We start from the raw sequence: 17694 nt of genomic DNA on the forward strand, positions 1-17694 counted from the left end.
CTCATGTCTGTGGGTATATGCGAATACAAAACATGTGTTATGGCGAATGGGATGAGCCGTGTGGAGGAATTAAATGAGGATCCAAGTGCAGGCACTCATGGAGGTGTGAGGGAGAGTTACTGTAACAATAAAACACAAGATACATAAATAAAGATAATCTGAACTGGGAAAAACTAAACTACTAAACATGAACACGAACAAGGGTGAGCGGAGGAACATGAAGTTAGATAGCCGGGAGAACAAATGGATGAAACTCAGGAGATTTACAGACAGACCAGCAACTAGTACACGAGCAGACACGACTTAAATACACACAGGCTGTGTCCCAATTCAGGGTCTGCACGCTTGAAGTACGCATTTTAAGTGTGATTACGTCACCGCCACGCGACGACGGCTGTCCAAATCCAAAGTGTACTTCAAATGCATACTCCAAATGCGCCGTCGATTTCCCCAAATATCAAGCGTGGTCCGGTGCACGCTTCGTGGTCCCATATATCCCACAATTCATAGCGCGGCGGTGGGTGTGGATAACTTTGCAGCCGAAGAGTGAACTGTCAAAAGTAAGTACTGAATATGAAGTCACTTATTTATGTGCGAATGTTTAATAATGAAGAACATTAAAACATTACTATTGGCCACATGTCGGCAAAGTTATGTGACATTAGTGATGTTTGTACTTTCAGCGTTAACGTGGTTGTAAAGCCTATATATATATATATATATATATATATATATATATATATATATATATATATATATATATCATAATAATCTCACAATAATATAATATTGTCCATATTATATTCACATTACCACAGTGAGATGACTTTAGTCTCATGAACAACAAGAGCTAATTATTATTTACTAGCTAATCTTAAATGACTGTTCAGTACAGAAATGAAGCCCAACAATCATGTTTTACAGTCCTGTGGTCTCAGCCTCAGATACTCAACTAATCAAAGTGATGTCATGACAAAAATGAATGACCAACAAAACATTTATATCTCCTTCATTTATGTCAAACAAAGCTGTATGAGACGTTTCTCGCGGTTAGTATCATGGTTGCTAGGCAACCTGAACAGCGCGACGAAGGCTAGACCGTCCCATTTCACAAGCCTCTCACTTCCGCACTTCTCGTTCTTATAGCACACACCGTACGTAGTACGCGTAGTGTGCGTACTTCAAGCGTGCAGACCCTAAATTGGGACACAGCCAGGGAGATTACACACAGGTGGTGAACACAGCTGGAAGTAATTGACAAGATGAGACAACTGAACACACTCACATGAGACACGGACCTACACAATAAAACAGGAAACAAGAACCACTTCACAAGGACGCTGACTTGACACTGAACTAAACCTACATTAAACACAAGAACACAAAACCTGAGAACAAAACCCTAAACCAGAATAAACTGAAACGTAGAATATAATATTCAAAACAGGATAACATCGACCATTATACAGATAAATACCAAAATACAAGAAACCGACAATGCTGCGTCAAATGACCCAGAACCGTGACAACATGTTCATTTGAACTCTGCAGGTCCAACATTGTGCCAACAGTATACCAGCTTAATCATTTACCGCACAAGCTGACATTATGCTAAAAAACGGCCTCACTTATGTCAATAATTGTTACATCTACTCAGTTCAAATAGAGTGATAGTCAGATCATAAAGTGCCAAAGAGTCTGTTGTCATATCAGTTAGTGAAGTAAGTTTACCCACAGGCTGGAGAACCTTGCAGTATGCAGTCAGTTCAATTCAATTCGATTTATACAGCACCCAATTTCAACAACAGTTGCCTCTGTGCACTTTATATTGCGTGGTAAAGACCCTACAATAATACAGAGTAAGATAACTCCCTAAGAGCAAGCACTTGGCATCAATGGGGAGGAAAAAACTCCCTTAGAGCCTAAGCCTATTGCTGAGTATTCAGGGTCACCTGATCTAGCCCTAACTATATTCTTTGTCAAAAAGGAAAGCTTTAAGCATAACTTTAAAAGCAGAAGAGGGCCTGAAAGCTGAAGGCCTCCCATTCTACCTTTAAAATACCCTAGTAAAACACAAGTAAGCCTGCAGTCTCAGAATGAAGTGCTCTATTGGGATGATTATGGTACTATCACATCCTTAAGATAAGATGGGGCCTGATTATTTAAGACCCTGTATGTGAGGAGAAGGATTTTAAATTAAATTCTGGATTTAACAGGGAGCCAATGAAGGGAAGCGAGTATGAGAGAAATCTGCTCTCTATTTCTAATCCCTGTGAGGACTCTTGTTGCCGCATTTTGGATCAACTGAAGGCCTTTCAGGTAATTCTTGGGACAGTGTTAATGGAGGCCAAGGTAATGCCATCCAAATTAAGTATAAAATTAAAAGTCATCCAGCTCTTTGTGTCTTTAAGACATTTCTACTGTTTAACTTATTGGTGTCTGACATCTGGCTTCACAGATAGATAAAGCTAGGTATTAAGGGAAGCATGTATAATGCAAACAGAACTGGTCCTAGCACTGAACCCTGTGGAACTCCATAATTAATTTTAGCATGTTAAGAAGACTCCCCATTTACATGAACAAATTGGAGTCTATTAGATAGATGTGACTCAAACCACTGCCGCGTAGTACCTGTAACACCTGCAGCTGGATCAAGTGATGGCTTTTTTAAAAGTAATGTTTTAACTACTGCCACCTGTGGTAAGTAGCCCAGTAATAGAGATTGATTAATGATTAATTAAGTCTGATTAACTAATGATAGGACATCTTTGAGGAGACTTATAGGAATGGGGTCTAATGAACACGTTGAAGGCTTTTTCACTGAATTTAACTCTGAGAGAAAGAGTTGAGATAAATATCAGTACAGAAAGTAGCTTTATATTGATTGTTTGTGAGTATTTCTTTCTAATGGTTAAAAGTCATTACAGGTTAAAATTAAAAGAATGTTTTGTTCAACAGAGCTTCTACTCTTTGTCAGCCTTGCTACGGTGCTGAAAAGACGCCCCCCCCCCTTCCCCCCAAAATAAATTTAGCTAAAAAAGCCATGTAATACATAAATAAGCATGTTTAAGTGTAATAATAAATAATACTTAATCTTTACCTGGCACTGGTAAACAGATTTATTTGTTGACCATTAGAAATGCAACTGTAATCCTGACATTTACGTTTCCTAATTCTAAACTTCCTGACAAACAGAACCAGTTATTTTTCATGTGGACCCTTTGGACACATTACATAAGGAATATCTCATAGTTGCAGTTGAACTAAGAAGTGATTTTGCACTTTAAAAATTTGTTCATGTCACATTTTATAAAGAATACAGAAATAAGTAACAGAAATATGTCTTCCAACCACTCGCATTTATTCTGCTGTCTCTGATCGACTCACACAGGTTGATCATTTCTCGGTCTGAACATCTGCTGCTGGTTTAGTCGGATCTTTGTGGCTTATGTCCTTTAGATGATGTGATCCCTGAGAGACATAAACCTAAAAAGAAAATGACAATTTCAGAGTTGTTCTTCTTCTAATGACCAGCAGAGGGAGGAAAAACACATAAACACTACACAGCCACATGCTGGCCTCCACACTGATGGAAGTGTTAGGCCTGTGTGGTTATCATGAGGATTAAGAGCTGCATTCAGGAATGAACAATGTTTGTCAGAAGTGCCCACGATGATGTGTACTATTTACCCTTCCTTAATAGATCATACAGCAAAACATTGCAGCATGGTCACAGGATGTGCTCTGGGTCAGGTGTCGTGAGAACTGGGCTCTTGGTTTAGACGAGACAGAGCTGTGCTGGCCGCCAACTTCCCAAGGGAAATGCAAGTATGTATCTCAGTAGACCACAGACTCGAGATGGCTATTATGAGACGTGATGGCTGCCATTTAAAACGCATATTCAAGTTATTTATGTATATATGTTTAAACACAGACCACATACCCATATAGACATCCATATCAACTGGTGAATTTATAAAGCAACAAAATTTCAAAATTCCAAATTTAAAACGGAAAAAAAAAGAAGATTATAATCTGTCATTTATAAGCCACAATCGGGCAAAATAATGAATCTTACATCATGGCCACGGTAAAAACGCCCATGTGTGAAAAATATTTATTTTCACACTGAAAGATTCGACTTTCCCTTCTCGGCTTCATGACATTTTGAATGTTTGGATTTGGATGGCTTGCTGGCCTTATTTATATAGAAAGCAAAATGATTGACACAATGGAAAAACTCATTGCAAACAAATCTAGCAAAATAAAAATATTTCTCATTTAACTGTGAGTCATGGTGTACAGTGGTGAGCGCTGTTTACTTGCAAAAAGAAAGCTCCTGGTTAAAATCCTGACCCCATTTGTGTATCGCTTGCATGTCCCCCCACAGTTCAAAGATAAGCACTTTAGGTTAATTTGTGTGGTTTAAAAGTGGCTGATAAGAGCTAGATGAAGTGTACTGAGTGAAGTGTTGTGTGGTGAAAATCTAAAGCTTTTATATGGTCAGTAAGAAAAGTGCTCTATAAATGCAAGTACATTGCCCTGTAGTTTGTTTTTTTTAGTCTCGGAACAAGACTGTGCAGCACATGTTGGTAAACATAAGAATGCATTCCACTGCAGACAAAGGAGCACCACTGCAGGTCAGAACTGCTGGCAAATCAACATAGAAGATATGACCACTGTGCAGTGTTGGGGAGTAACGGAATACATGTACCGCCGTTACGTATTTAAAATACAAAATATGAGTAACTGTATTCCGTTACAGTTACCGTTTAAAAAGGTGGTATTTAGAATACAGTTACTTTGTTGAAATAAATGGATTACACGGCGGTACTTCCCTGTTTCATATTGTGGCGGGTCAGGACTGTTTGGGTTTTGTTTGACAGCTACGTTCTGCTGTTCCAGGCGGCAGCGTTACGGTTGCCATGGTTACAGGGTGACGCTCTCTCTCTGCGTGTTTCCTGGGTGAGAGAGGCCTTTTTGTTGTTGTTGTGCTAAGCTAACAGGCAGAATGCTACAGGTATAGCTCTAAAGAATGTAGCCTCATGGGCAGTGTAGTCCATGCTGCAGAGAGAATGAACTGCCATACACGTTATGTGTCTGTGAGCGAGGGAGGGAGAAAAAGGAAAAACGGGAGCTGGAAGCATGTAAATATAATAATAACCACTGCAGCCAAGAAGAGAGCCTGACGAGCCCAGTTGTAAGTAAGCTATTAAGACTCGACTGTACACCGTGTTCGTGTTTTCCTCCAAAAACAATAAGTTCTGTTGGAGCAGCCTTTCAACGCCTCTCTCTGTCTCTCGCTAGCAAAGTTGACCCAGACAACAAAGTAAAGCTAGTTTTCAGCTACGAGCCGACACAGAACCCACCGTATTAGCCAGAGGTCCCTTTACTACGGTTCGGAGCCGCGGACCTTCAGTAACAGTAATAAATCACAGCAATAGTACATTCATGTAGTTGTAAACAGCATGATAATATATTAAGTAATCCAAAGTATTCAGAATACGTTACTCTCATTGAGTAACGTAACGGAATACGTTACAGAATACATTTTGGGGCATGTATTCTGTAATCTGTAATGGAATACATTTTAAAAGTAACCTTCCCAACACTGCTACTGTGTCCTGAGCAGGTGACTGACCTCAAGGCCAAAACAGCTCTTTTTATAGCCCCCTTTGTCAGATCTGAAGCCATATCACTTACATCATGTACTGTAAGACAAGGTCTAACAGCCAACTTTTAGATTACTCTGGTGCGATAAACTCTGGTGACCCGTGGAAGCCTTTGCTCAGAGGTCCCAAGTGACTTTGGAGGAAACCAGCTGGGCTGGAGCTCAGCATGGTATTGCAGCCAGCAGTGAGATTCTCCACAAGAATCACTGCGTGTGAGTCAAATTCCTGTATGGCAAGGGGTTGATTTGATGTTCTGCCTATTTAGGATCCTTGAGGGATCCCATGGGAAATGATGACACTCCTAGTTCTTCTACTCTCAAGTTCAAGGAAAAACTACTTCTTTACACATTAGTCTGACGGTACTGGAACTCGGGACCAATTTCTAACAATGATGTCATCTTCAAAACAAGAGGTGAGCAAAACACGTCTGCTTATATTTGTTGAACTTTTACTGACTCACCTCCACACCTGTCTTGCTTGCTCAAACTGTCACGAGGCATGTAAGATAATCAGAGAGAAAAGAGGGGAAATGTGAGTGTGAAAGTGGAGTCGCTGGAGGAGGATGGCCTGTGTCTTATCTGGAGGTCACACCAAAGGTCAAATGAAAGATAATCCTGTTGCTTTCATACTGGGAGAGAGGCTTTACAGTAGCCTTTGTTCGCATGAGAAGTGCTGACTATTTTATCCAAGGAGACAGCTGGATGATGAATATATTACTTAGTCACTGTCTGGATTAACTGATGGTTTCAACAGCTACATTAGTACTGTGATAATAAAGAACACAGAATTCTTTAAGCTGTTAACATCCACATTCCCAGAGACCTGTTTGTTATTTGCAGGGGTCAGTGTTATTATATAGCACACCAAAAACGGAGATCTCACAGCACTAGAAGAGAGTTGTTGCATTATTTGACTAAAAAGGTTTCTCCCTGTTTCTGACTGAACTGTAGACACTAGTAGTAAACCACAGAATTACCATAAGAGCAGAATTAGTAGATCGTTCTTGTCTGCAGGATTGATCCGTTTTTAAACACTGTTTTGCTTTAAGTTCCAAATGTTACCAATTTGAGTTCTGCTGTAAGGAATTTTACATGTTGATCACCCAAATAGAAAATGGTGTTTGACCAGGTGATGGTTTACAAAGCAGGGACCTTACAGTTCTGCCTAGATGCTCTGTGTGTTTGTAAGCCTGAAACTCTCAGCGAAACCACAACACCAGATCCAACTGTTCAGAAATGAACTTTAGAATCTGTCAAAATGTACAGTGTTCATTTTTTAGGAGCGTGGCAATGGTGCGAAGTCATTGCTTAGCCAAAACTTTATTTGTTCAATATGTCATCATCGAGTGTTGTAGAATTTGCTTGTGAACGAGCAGTTTATGCAAAAACTGAAAACTGAAAAGTGCATAAAGTAATCTGCAGCCAGTCTTAAATGGCAGCCATATTCTAAAAAGTCTAAAATATTTAATTGCTTTTGCAACCTCGGTCTCTGTTTTAATACTCGTTTCAAATTTCAAATAGGAATTTAAAAACAGAGCAATCCTTTACATCAGTGGTTTGTATTGAGGACTGGGTCTGACAGTACGGGAAGAACACTTAGTGTGGTGGAAAATCATATGTCTGTGAGCATGTTTGCCAAAAAAATATTAAGGTTTCCTTTTCCATTTTGAACTCATAGAAGACAGTTCAAACTTTGTGGACTTGCAATTTATTTGTGGTTTAATTATCTGCATATATTTCAGAGTCTTATTCAGCTATTTAAGGGAAAATTTGCACTTATATAATTATTCTGTACATACGACACAAAAGAAAATAAAGATAACAATTGAAATGTTAAGTTGAAGTACAATGATCAAAACTGATATTTATTTTGATTTATGACAAAATATTGATTTTAGTGTGCTGCTCACATCTGTTCTATCATGTTAAAGATGAAATTTAGTTCAATATTGTGTATTACAAGCAGCTGCTCTACGTTTTCACATCAAATAAAAAAAAAAACCCAACACAATTTGGGCAGTTCTGATGATTGTTGATATGTGAGAGACAAGACAGACATTTGGTTTCTGTGCAAATGCAACATTATTAGAACAATGACTTCAGAAGATCACTGTTATTGCTTTGGAGCTCTTCCAGGTTCACAGTAGTTCTTTATAAAGACACTGGAGATGCTCTTTTCATGATCATTAAACTCCAGTAAAAGCTGTTGCTGTGGCTCCTCCATACTCTTAACCTTCTGCCACCCCTACCAGTCTCTGCTGTATTCCCTTTAATGAAGCACAAGCACATGCACACAAAAGCACAAGCACTCATAAATGTCCCTTTGCAGCAGGTTGCAGCTGGCTGAGCGGGCTCTTCTCCCTGCAGTGCAGCTGTTTCCGATGAGTCAAGGTATCTGACTGCAGTTTTTCCCAGCAGATTCCCTCACAGAAGACACCACAGCGTTAATGCCGACAGATCTTGTTCTCTCGTCACTCCACTTTATACACCAGGAGGTATAGCAAAAAGGAAATGTACTGCTTGGAAAACCTGAATTGCTTTTATTTTTATTTAAATGTGTAAACTATATTTAAAATGAAATAACACTTTCCTGTTGGTGTATATTTATGATGGGAACAGTCAAGGTGTAATGTAGGTATACGTGCTTAAGTTTGTCTTTTTCATTCATCATGTCATACCATTTCAGAATGTTGACATCAATTCTTAAAGCATCGCTGAATATTTCTTGTCTGGTATGCTGCTGTTATTAATGTGGGAAAAGCTCCATGAAAGTAGAACTAAAGAAATCACAAGATATTTCTATTTAATTCCACTCTCTTAAAGTAGAGTGGAATTAAAGTGGTCAAAATACAACCTCAAGAGCTGCAGAACGCTGTGATCGTGTGTAAAATGCAAATAAAAACAGAAATTTGATTTAAAGCTTAATTCAATTACACTTGACTCTGTTAGAGAAAACCCAGACCAAGTGTGATTTTCAGCAGACATTTGTGTTTAGATCCACTTATTCACTCTACCTTTTTTTGCTCTGTTGCTGTTTGTACTGGAAAGATTTTTTGGTAGACATGTTTTGGATTTATCAAGAGAGTTTTTTTGCCTTCTCTAACTGGCATGGAACAACAGTTTAAACTTGCTGCTAAACCAGGACTTTGAAAAAGGGCTAAAACCTTTCTGTAGACAAGTGCTAGCTGATGATGGGTTTATCAGCACAGACAAAAGCTTCATAATTAGGCTCTACATCCATATGCAGCAGGTTTTGTGTTGGAAATGCAGATGGAAGTGACACGTGTAACATGCAGTATTTTTCCAAAAGTTGAACTATTTTCACCTGAAGGTGCTATGAGAACAGTAAAAAGGCTGTGTGCTGTGGGTGTTGAAAGCTGTCAATGCTGAGCTTCATAAGCTCTCTATTCTATACAAAATAAGTGCTGACAATGGAAAAACAGCTTATTTACACCTACTCTTAGGGTAGGTAAGGTACCATGTGCAGGAATGTTCAGCAGGTGTCATTAATCCATAGACGGTAACATAACTGCAAAAATCAGACCTTCTGAGACTCTTCAGATTGCTTCTTAGCAATGTGTTCTTTACAGTGATTTCCATGTAAAGAACACATGACTAACCCTAAACTATAAAAGGAACAACAAGAATAGGTTATGATGCTTTTGGAGCAACTTGCATGAGTGCTTTCATCCAGTCCCCACTAGCTAAAAACTAGGTAGCAAACTAACTAAAGTTAGTTTTAAAACAGAGTCTACTAGCAGCTCAAACAACCAGGTTCTAGCACAAAAACAACTCCATAAAAATTCAGAAGTTGTATCTACTGAAACCTGTCTGGACAAACAAAAATAGTAAATTGGGAAAGGTGGGGCGAGGACCATCAAGGTAATCAATTCATGATAAACTTTGGTTTTGACATCCAGGTCGCTCACCCACTACCTAACTAACACACAGAACAGCAGAATGATGAATTCACTCTAATTAATGCCATTATTAAAAACAATAAAACGCAATTCATTTATTCATACAATCAAACTGGATTGGTGTAGCATAATCAGCCAGGAAAGCAGATCATTTATAGAGATAATGTCACATCGGTAGGATTATCCTGTAATATCTGCATTACCTAAAAGAAGCCGTTACTAAGTACACTTCTCGCATCTTTCCTGACACACATCCCACCTACTAGCTTTGCAACCTTAATCACCTCAACAGACATTTAATGGCATTCCTTTAAGTTGATGTAGGAGGTGAGGGCTTTGGGGGCAGGTGGGGTGAAGAATTTATGGTTCCAGACTGTGAAAGGAGAGAAAATGCAGTGGGGTCGTGTTGCCGGCTGGCAGAGCATGGTAAAACACTGTGGTGTCCCGCTTTATGAGTGGGACCAGGTTCCGTGTAGGTCGTGGTATTGTTGGTGCAGCTGAGCTGGGGGCCCCCGGGGGTCAGGACTTGCAGTGTCCAGGTTTGATGTCTTGGGGGATTGTGTTTGTAAAAACAGGCCCTTTGATGACACTCAGTCAACCCCTCCCTGCTTACTTAAATCCTAACAGCACCAGTCAATCTGGAAACCATTTGCTCGGTTTCCATGGGGAAAGGTTCAGGCTTGATCACCTCCAGCATCTGCTGAGTGTTTATTTACCCACAACACTTAACCCATTAGACAAACTTTAATAGGACAACTGTAGAGCCACTAATCACATTGGCCCTCTGACGACAGGAGCCAGCAATTGTGCTGACTGTGTTGTTTTTAAAATCTGAGAGAACACTGGTGATGTGGATGCATGTTATACATCAGTTCTTATGAAGACGATGAGTTTCTGCCATTCTTGTAAAAATGTTTCAGTGGTTTGTTGTGCTGATCAGCTGATCAACAGTCAATCAAAATACATTAAAACACTTAAAAGTTGTCGTTATGATAAAGCTTTGTTGTTTATTTCACATCCTCTTGTAATTGCTGGCCTCGTGGGATTTCTACACCTAAACGAAATTAGACAAGCTGGAGCAACTTTGGCTGAAGAGACAAAGAATTGAAAGGAAGTTCAAAATTTAAGAGGAAATTCCAAAGTGCTGAGCTGATGAGATGTTCGCTAGCTATATATAACTGTATGGCATTTACACTGTGTCACCAGTCACAGGTAATTTCAGAAAGACAACCATTCTCATGGTGCCTTGGATTTTAGTGGTGGAGAGTACCTCTAAAATGGTCCTCTAAAGTCTGTATGGACTGTTTACTGTCAACCATAAAACATATATTCAGCTTCTTTATTTATATGAAGCAGCAATGCACTAACATTCAAATCCTTTGTTACAAGTTATAGATACATTTATTTAATTTGTCAATTAAATAAATGCATTTAAATGGTAAATTAAATGTTTCTGCCCCTGTATGATTGTAATAATGCAATATTATGACTGTTCAGCTGCTTAATTGTTTTTGCTCATTGAGTCTAATGATGAGAGAAGTCTGTTACTAGTGTATCCTCCCTTCATTTAACTTATAAAGCTGAAGTTTGTGCACTGCAGGTGTTTCAAATTGACATTGTGACTGCATTCGTTTTATCTGTTAATGATGCTATTGTGTTATTATTAATAACTTTTACTTAAATCTGACAAATATTGTGGACTTTATGTTCGACACCTTTTTGGACTCTACTGCTACTGTTTACAAGAAAACTGTTTAACTAGCTGAGGTTTATAGAAACGACCATACAATGATTATTTGAGGATCTCATATGTTGTAAAAATCATCAAGGAATCTTGAATATCGTCAAAAATACTGAAAAAGCACAGCCCTGTCCTCGTGTTTTTGAGTGGGGTGTATTTTTCCCCATTTAACCTTCAAATGGTTCGCAGATAATGATACATGTATTTATTTATTTAACTCGCAGACAGTGTCATAGGATGTCACATGAACTGTGTATAGCAGAAGGGAGACATTCAGAATGATACTTAAGGCTCAGGGCATTTGTGTAACCAGCTGTTTCATGTTGTTTGCTGAGATATTGTTATATTGACTAATTTACATCTTTGCTCAGTGTTATTTCAAACAACGTACCATACTGTCTAAAACGACCCTAATCTCCAGTAGCTGACAGATAAAGACCAGATCAGATTTGTTTTTATTTTAACGATCGGCACAATCGAGATTTGTCATCTTCTTTTGTGCCTTTTTGCTCTACACTCTCCACGTGACGCGTCCATTTGTGTTACACATATCATCAAATGAACACCAGACTTTAACAACGAACATTTGGGGAAATGGAAGTGTCTGCCTCTGCTCCACCCCTCACGTAAAGCTGGCAGACTACTGTATACTGTATAAGAGTCCTGCCTGTCACGCTGACTATCACACAGGAGGAGGGTGTCAGAACGTATTGGGGAAGTCTGTTGGCTTGGAGCTACTGCAACTTTTACGCACGACTCTTGTCTCCATGCCGCTGTTTTCCACTTGAATATAAGGGATTGATTTCCCCGCCTGCCTTTGAGTAATGGCTTTCACTATGCTGAGACCCGTCTCCACGCATCCTTTCTCTTACCCCGCGGACCTAACCTTGATGTCGGACGACGAGGAAGGGAACCGCAGCGAGAGTGACGGCAGCACCGATCAGGGGTACGGGCGGGAGTCCGGCGGAGTTGTAGTCGGACAGCGGAACGCTGCCAACGCCAGAGAGAGACACCGGACCCAGAACGTCAATACAGCCTTCACGGCGCTGCGGACGCTCATCCCCACCGAGCCGGTGGACAGAAAACTCTCCAAAATCGAGACGCTGCGCCTGGCATCCAGCTATATTTCTCACCTGGCCAACGTGCTGGTGGTAGGAGACGGAAGAGAGGGCGAACAGCCGTGCCTGAGTGCTGTGTACAGAGAAGTGAAGGGGGGTGGGCAGGGCAAACAGCCCCGGACTATCTGCACATTCTGCCTCAGCAACCAGCGCAAAGGGGTAACATACTCAGAAGATACTCAGCTCACCAGCATACACGACACTACATTTATTATGTTCTATACTTTCTGCCTCGACCGATGCGCACACGTATAGCTTATATTATTAAAACCAGTCTCACTAAATCCGCGTTCTGTGGAATACAGCTTCTATTCGGGGTGAAAATCTATTTACAATTCCTGCACCATTTCTGCAGCAGGACATAAGGAAGGATGCAATTATGGGCGTTGCTAATTCCAAAAGGTTCCAATATTTATGAGAAACATACACGATGGATACACACCGTGCTGGACTTTCTGATAAACAAACACTTCAGAAGACATGTGCACTTAGAACTTACGACGTGTCCGCTTTTATCGACAGATGAGGAAATACGAAAATGACAAATTCAGAAAAGAGCTTTGGTCACATTGGTAAGCACAGCTTAAAGATAGCTAGTAAAAAAACCCAGTATAGTAATTGTTGAATATTGTTTTCAGGTGGCGTAGACCTGACAATGTGCTTTAATGAATTCTAATGAGTGATTTTTTAAATTCTGTTATTTTGCAAATAATTTGAGAGATTAATTTAGAGACTTTAGTGTAAAGCATATAACGCATTTTACACTGACAACCGTGTTTGTGAAAAATCTAATAATTTATAAGTGTCATATCATAACTGTGTAATTGCAACGATCCTGAGTGCAATGACTTACTTTCCATGGGTGCGCAGAGATGATGACAGTGCTGAAACTGAAGGTGATTATTCATCTTTGTTCACAGGTGAAGGACAGACGAGACTGTGTGAAAATGCATGGAAACAGTGTGAGACAGCTAAGTCGACGATGAAAGTGTCTAAACTGGAGCAGTGTGGGATTTTTTTCTTCCTCCCAGCAGATATTCCTAGAGACTTGAAGCATCTCAGCACTACAGCAGTCCTCTTACTTTGTGAGGCTTTGTCTGGTTATTTAGTGAGACAGGAGGATTGCCAAGTGAACTACCTGTATGTCTCCAGCAGCTGCCAGAAATCCAGTACACAAATTGTTACTGTTTGGGGTATAGTGGATAAATAATCTGAAATTATAACATACAAAGTGAGCAGCACTAAGAAGGTTACTTACATGCATACATTAGATGAACAGATCTTACATGTTAGGGGAACAGAAATCCAAACTAACCCTAGATCAATAATGGGGTTACACTTATATACAGCACATCACTCACCTAAAGTATGATTACTAATAGTTGGAAGCTATGAACCAAAACAAAATAAAAATGGAGAATACTTTAAATCTGTAACATCCTAGAACTCTATGTCCAAGAGTACTTTGTTTTGTACTTTAAACATTTTCAGTACAAGTACAATTCACTTTGCATTTACAGTGACTCATATCAAATTGCACTTACAATGAAACTGTTGAGCCTTACCACACTGATGATAATAACCAGTGCTTTAACTGTTGAGTAGAAAAAGATGCTGCTGATTCAAAGAGTAGTCCATCCAAAGTAGTCTTAAGTTCCTGGAAATATCATAAAGAACATAATAAAAATGTCAAGTAATCCATGAAAATATCAGTATAATTGCACAGTTTTTAAATATAATTTGGGATAATTTAAAGATATATCGGAATACATAATTACATGTCATCTGTTATACCACTATTACCTGTCGAGCTAATTGACTGATTGATTATTGCACGGAGCAATAAAACATATTATCAGTGTTTTTTACTGGTTCCAATTTACAATTATGGGTTTTATCATGCACAAATGTTACTAATGTCATTCCTATTTGTGATTAAAAACAAAAGAAAACAAACAAACAAACAAAAACAATGGTTTGATCTGGTCTAATGAACATTCACAAACACTTTGGTGCTGGTCCTCAAGATGTTTGTGTGAAGCTTTTCTCTCAAATTGATCTATGCACCTGAATAGTTTCTGGAGTGTCAGAGGAGATATCTGAGAGGCAATGTTTTTATCTACATGTTTTTATCTACATGTTTTTATCTACATGTTTTTATCTACATGTTTTTATCTACATGTTTTTATCTACATGTTTTTATCTACTTTGAGATTAAATTTATTTTTACATAGGCATGGCTCTCTTGTATTTTTCTGTCAACATAGCAATAAGCATGTGATGAGATCATTAAAGGTCCCCTTTGCATGGCCTGTTAAAGGGTTTTTTTATTGGTGATGCACAGAAACTGTTTTTGTGACACAATATTTGCCACATTTTGAAATAGTTTGGTCTATAACAAACAATTTGTTTCCTGGGTAGGTTCACTCAATGTAAGTAAATAAACTGAGTTTAAGCAATAAATAAATAAACAATGTCAACATTTCTCTACTTGTTACAGACCTGTAGTGGTAACGTCGTTATAGTTTGGTCATTCAGGCCCCCAGCCGATACAATAGAGCCCAAAGCAGAAAAAGGCTAACTGGTTATCATGCAAGAATCCATGATCGACTCATTTCATCAGAAGTGATTTAATTGCATGTCACATTTACATTGTTGTCCTTTGTTTCTCTTTGGTAACCTTTTTTTTAATAAATAAAAATTGCACACAAACAGACCAGAAGAAGAAAAAAAAGCTTTTTAGATGCGCTCATAGTGATAACCATAAAACTCCATTCAAGGTCCACCAGCATGTTCAAACAAGTTGTGTGTGTAAGTAAGTAAGAGTTCTTGTAACATCTCTTGTGGTGACTGATGATTACTTCTGGATGGAAATATCAAGAACTGCACAAGTTTATCCATGGACTAGAGGAAGAGACAAAGATTGAATTTTGGTGGTAGAGCTTCAAGTTTCTTCATAAACGTTTGTAGTCTCCTAAAAAAGGCCTAATTTGTTTACATTACCTCTGCTCCATTCACAGTTTTGCAAATTTGGAGGCAGGGTCTACACAAATAAAGAAATCTAAGGACTGATCTGTGCATAACTCCACTTTAGTAGTATATCATTTTAGTTGGGATTCACATGTGGTGTTTATCAGTCACGGCTAATATCACCTACCACCCTGTGTGCAGACAAACACAGCTGCTGCTGAATGTTAATGTTGTGGATTACATCAGAAGAGCAGCGCTCTGGCCACATGAAGAGGCTGATGGGAGTACACCTTTTTACGGGGTTGAAGGATAAATGCCTGCATACTGACTGGAAAAATCTGCGTAGTATAACCGTGTGACCTCAGACAATGTCGTGAGAATAAAAGTGGACAAGCTGTCCACTGTGATGGATTACAGTACTCAATCTGCAAGTCTGCAAGCAGATTAGTTTGTGTGTATGTTAAAAGATTAGATTATTCTTTTTTTGTTTGGTAAATATTCTTACAGTTAGGTCCATAAATATTCACCACAATGAATTTGAAATGAAAAAACTCAGATGGAGCTGAAGTGCAGACCTGCAGCTTTTATTCAACGGGTTGAATGAAAAGATAAAAATAAAATGTGAGGAACCAAAGCAATCTTAACACAATCCCTTAATTTCAGATGCTCAAAAGCAACAGGACAGATTAAATAACTGAAAATAAAATGTTCATTTCTAACACTTGTATGAAAACCCTTTGCTGGCAATGACAGCCTGAAGTCTTGAACTCATGTATGAACTCAGATGTTGGGCTTCCTCCTTTTTAATGCTCTGCCAGGCTGTTACTGCAGCGGCTTCCAGTTGCTGTCTGTTTGTGAGCCTTTGTGTCTGAAGTTTAGTCTTCAGCAAGTGAAATGCTCTGTTGGGCTAAGATCAGGTGTCTTGTCCATTCAAGAATATTCCACTTCTTTGCTTTAATAAACTCCTGGGTTGATTTGGCTGTTTGTTTGGGTCATTGTCCATCTATATTATGAAACACCGTCATATGACACTGCCTTAGCAAATTCTTGAGGCTTATGAGTGGCTTGCAGTGAACTCTCTGTATTTACGTTTATGCAGTCTTTTCTTTACAGTACACTTGAATGTCGATATTAGGGATGCACCGATACCGATACTGGTATCAGTATCGGGGCCGATACTGTAAATGTTTGTGTACTCATACTCGTAAAAGTTAACCGATACCATGAACCGATACTAACTTATTTCATTAATCAGAGGGTGGCTTGTCATTTTTGTTGTAGTTTTTTAGATTGGCCACTAGGGGGACATCCCGCGCAAAACAGGCACAGGGTTAGGCGAGTGAGACTGGCGGCTCCAGATAAAAAAGAGAAACTGGAGGCTGCTGTAGCTAGGCTAAACAAAATGTCAGCAGTGTGGAACAGCCAACTTTAACTCAGGTTTTGGAAAAGCGATGAAAAATGTCAAGAGAAAATCCACGGGCAGTTAAAATAACAGAGGCTCTGACTCATTTTATCGCTCTGGATGACCAGCCAATGCCGGTCGTGGAAAACATAGGATTGCACCGTCTTCTCAGCATACTCGAGCTGCAATATGAAATTCCCAACCGCCCACACATCAGGGAGATAATGGTGCCAAAACTTTCTGAAGAGGTAAAGACAAGCAGTGTGTGTGCGATGTCAGTCCTTGATTTAATGGCGCAGTGGACTGATGATCCACGGGCAGATGGGGAGTTCGTTCGTCAATGCCAAATACTTTCGTTATTTTGTTTGTTTGTTTACAATATGGACACTCTGCAATAATTTAAAAGTTTATTTTATTCACAAACCTAATTTGTATTTATTTTATTCCAAACAGAAGTGTTTATTTATTATTCTGAAAGCTCGAGACAGTGCCAATAGTTCAGTGATATTTTGTTAAATTACAATGTGGAGACTCTGCAATAATTTAACAGAAGTGCTTATTTTTCACTTGAAATTTTTTTGTGGTCATTTTTATTAAGATTTTATTTTTTATCGGCAGAGAATAAAATAAAACCTGTCTTCCAACTCATTGTATTTGTGTGTGTGTGTGTGTGTGTGGTAGAAGTATTGGGTTTTGTACTCTGTATCGGCAAGTACTCAGATCCAAGTATCGGTATCGTATCGGTTTGAAAAAATTGGTATCGTTGCATCCCTAGTCGATACGCCTAACCCTCCTGGAGACTGTTGTTCACTTGGTTGGCTGTTATATAGGGGTTTCTCATCACCGTGGAAACTGTTCACCAGTGCTTTCTT

General features: G+C 39.1%; 1 protein-coding gene across 1 annotated transcript; it reads left to right on the forward strand.

Annotated features, from left to right (window-relative positions):
- The first annotated feature begins 3040 nt into the window (after nucleotides 1–3040).
- Nucleotides 3041–15010, forward strand: LOC146519232 (transcription factor 15-like). Its single transcript, XM_085160291.1, has 2 exons — nucleotides 3041–12609; nucleotides 13371–15010. The coding sequence occupies exons 1-2, from the start codon at nucleotides 12157–12159 to the stop codon at nucleotides 13434–13436; spliced, it is 519 nt and encodes a 172-aa protein (XP_085016417.1). The 5' UTR covers nucleotides 3041–12156; the 3' UTR covers nucleotides 13437–15010.
- The last annotated feature ends 2684 nt before the right edge of the window (nucleotides 15011–17694 follow it).

Source organism: Neolamprologus multifasciatus, chromosome 5, assembly GCF_963576455.1.
Source record: "Neolamprologus multifasciatus chromosome 5, fNeoMul1.2, whole genome shotgun sequence".
NCBI lineage: Eukaryota > Metazoa > Chordata > Actinopteri > Cichliformes > Cichlidae > Neolamprologus > Neolamprologus multifasciatus.

Excerpts from the sequence above, each read along its gene's own strand:
- LOC146519232 (XM_085160291.1), top strand. The coding sequence starts at position 12,157 with ATGGCTTTCACTATGCTGAGACCCGTCTCCACGCATCCTTTCTCTTAC. Across the intron at positions 12,610-13,370 it reads TCAGCAACCAGCGCAAAGGG|GTGAAGGACAGACGAGACTG; the intron begins GTAACATACTCA and ends CTTTGTTCACAG.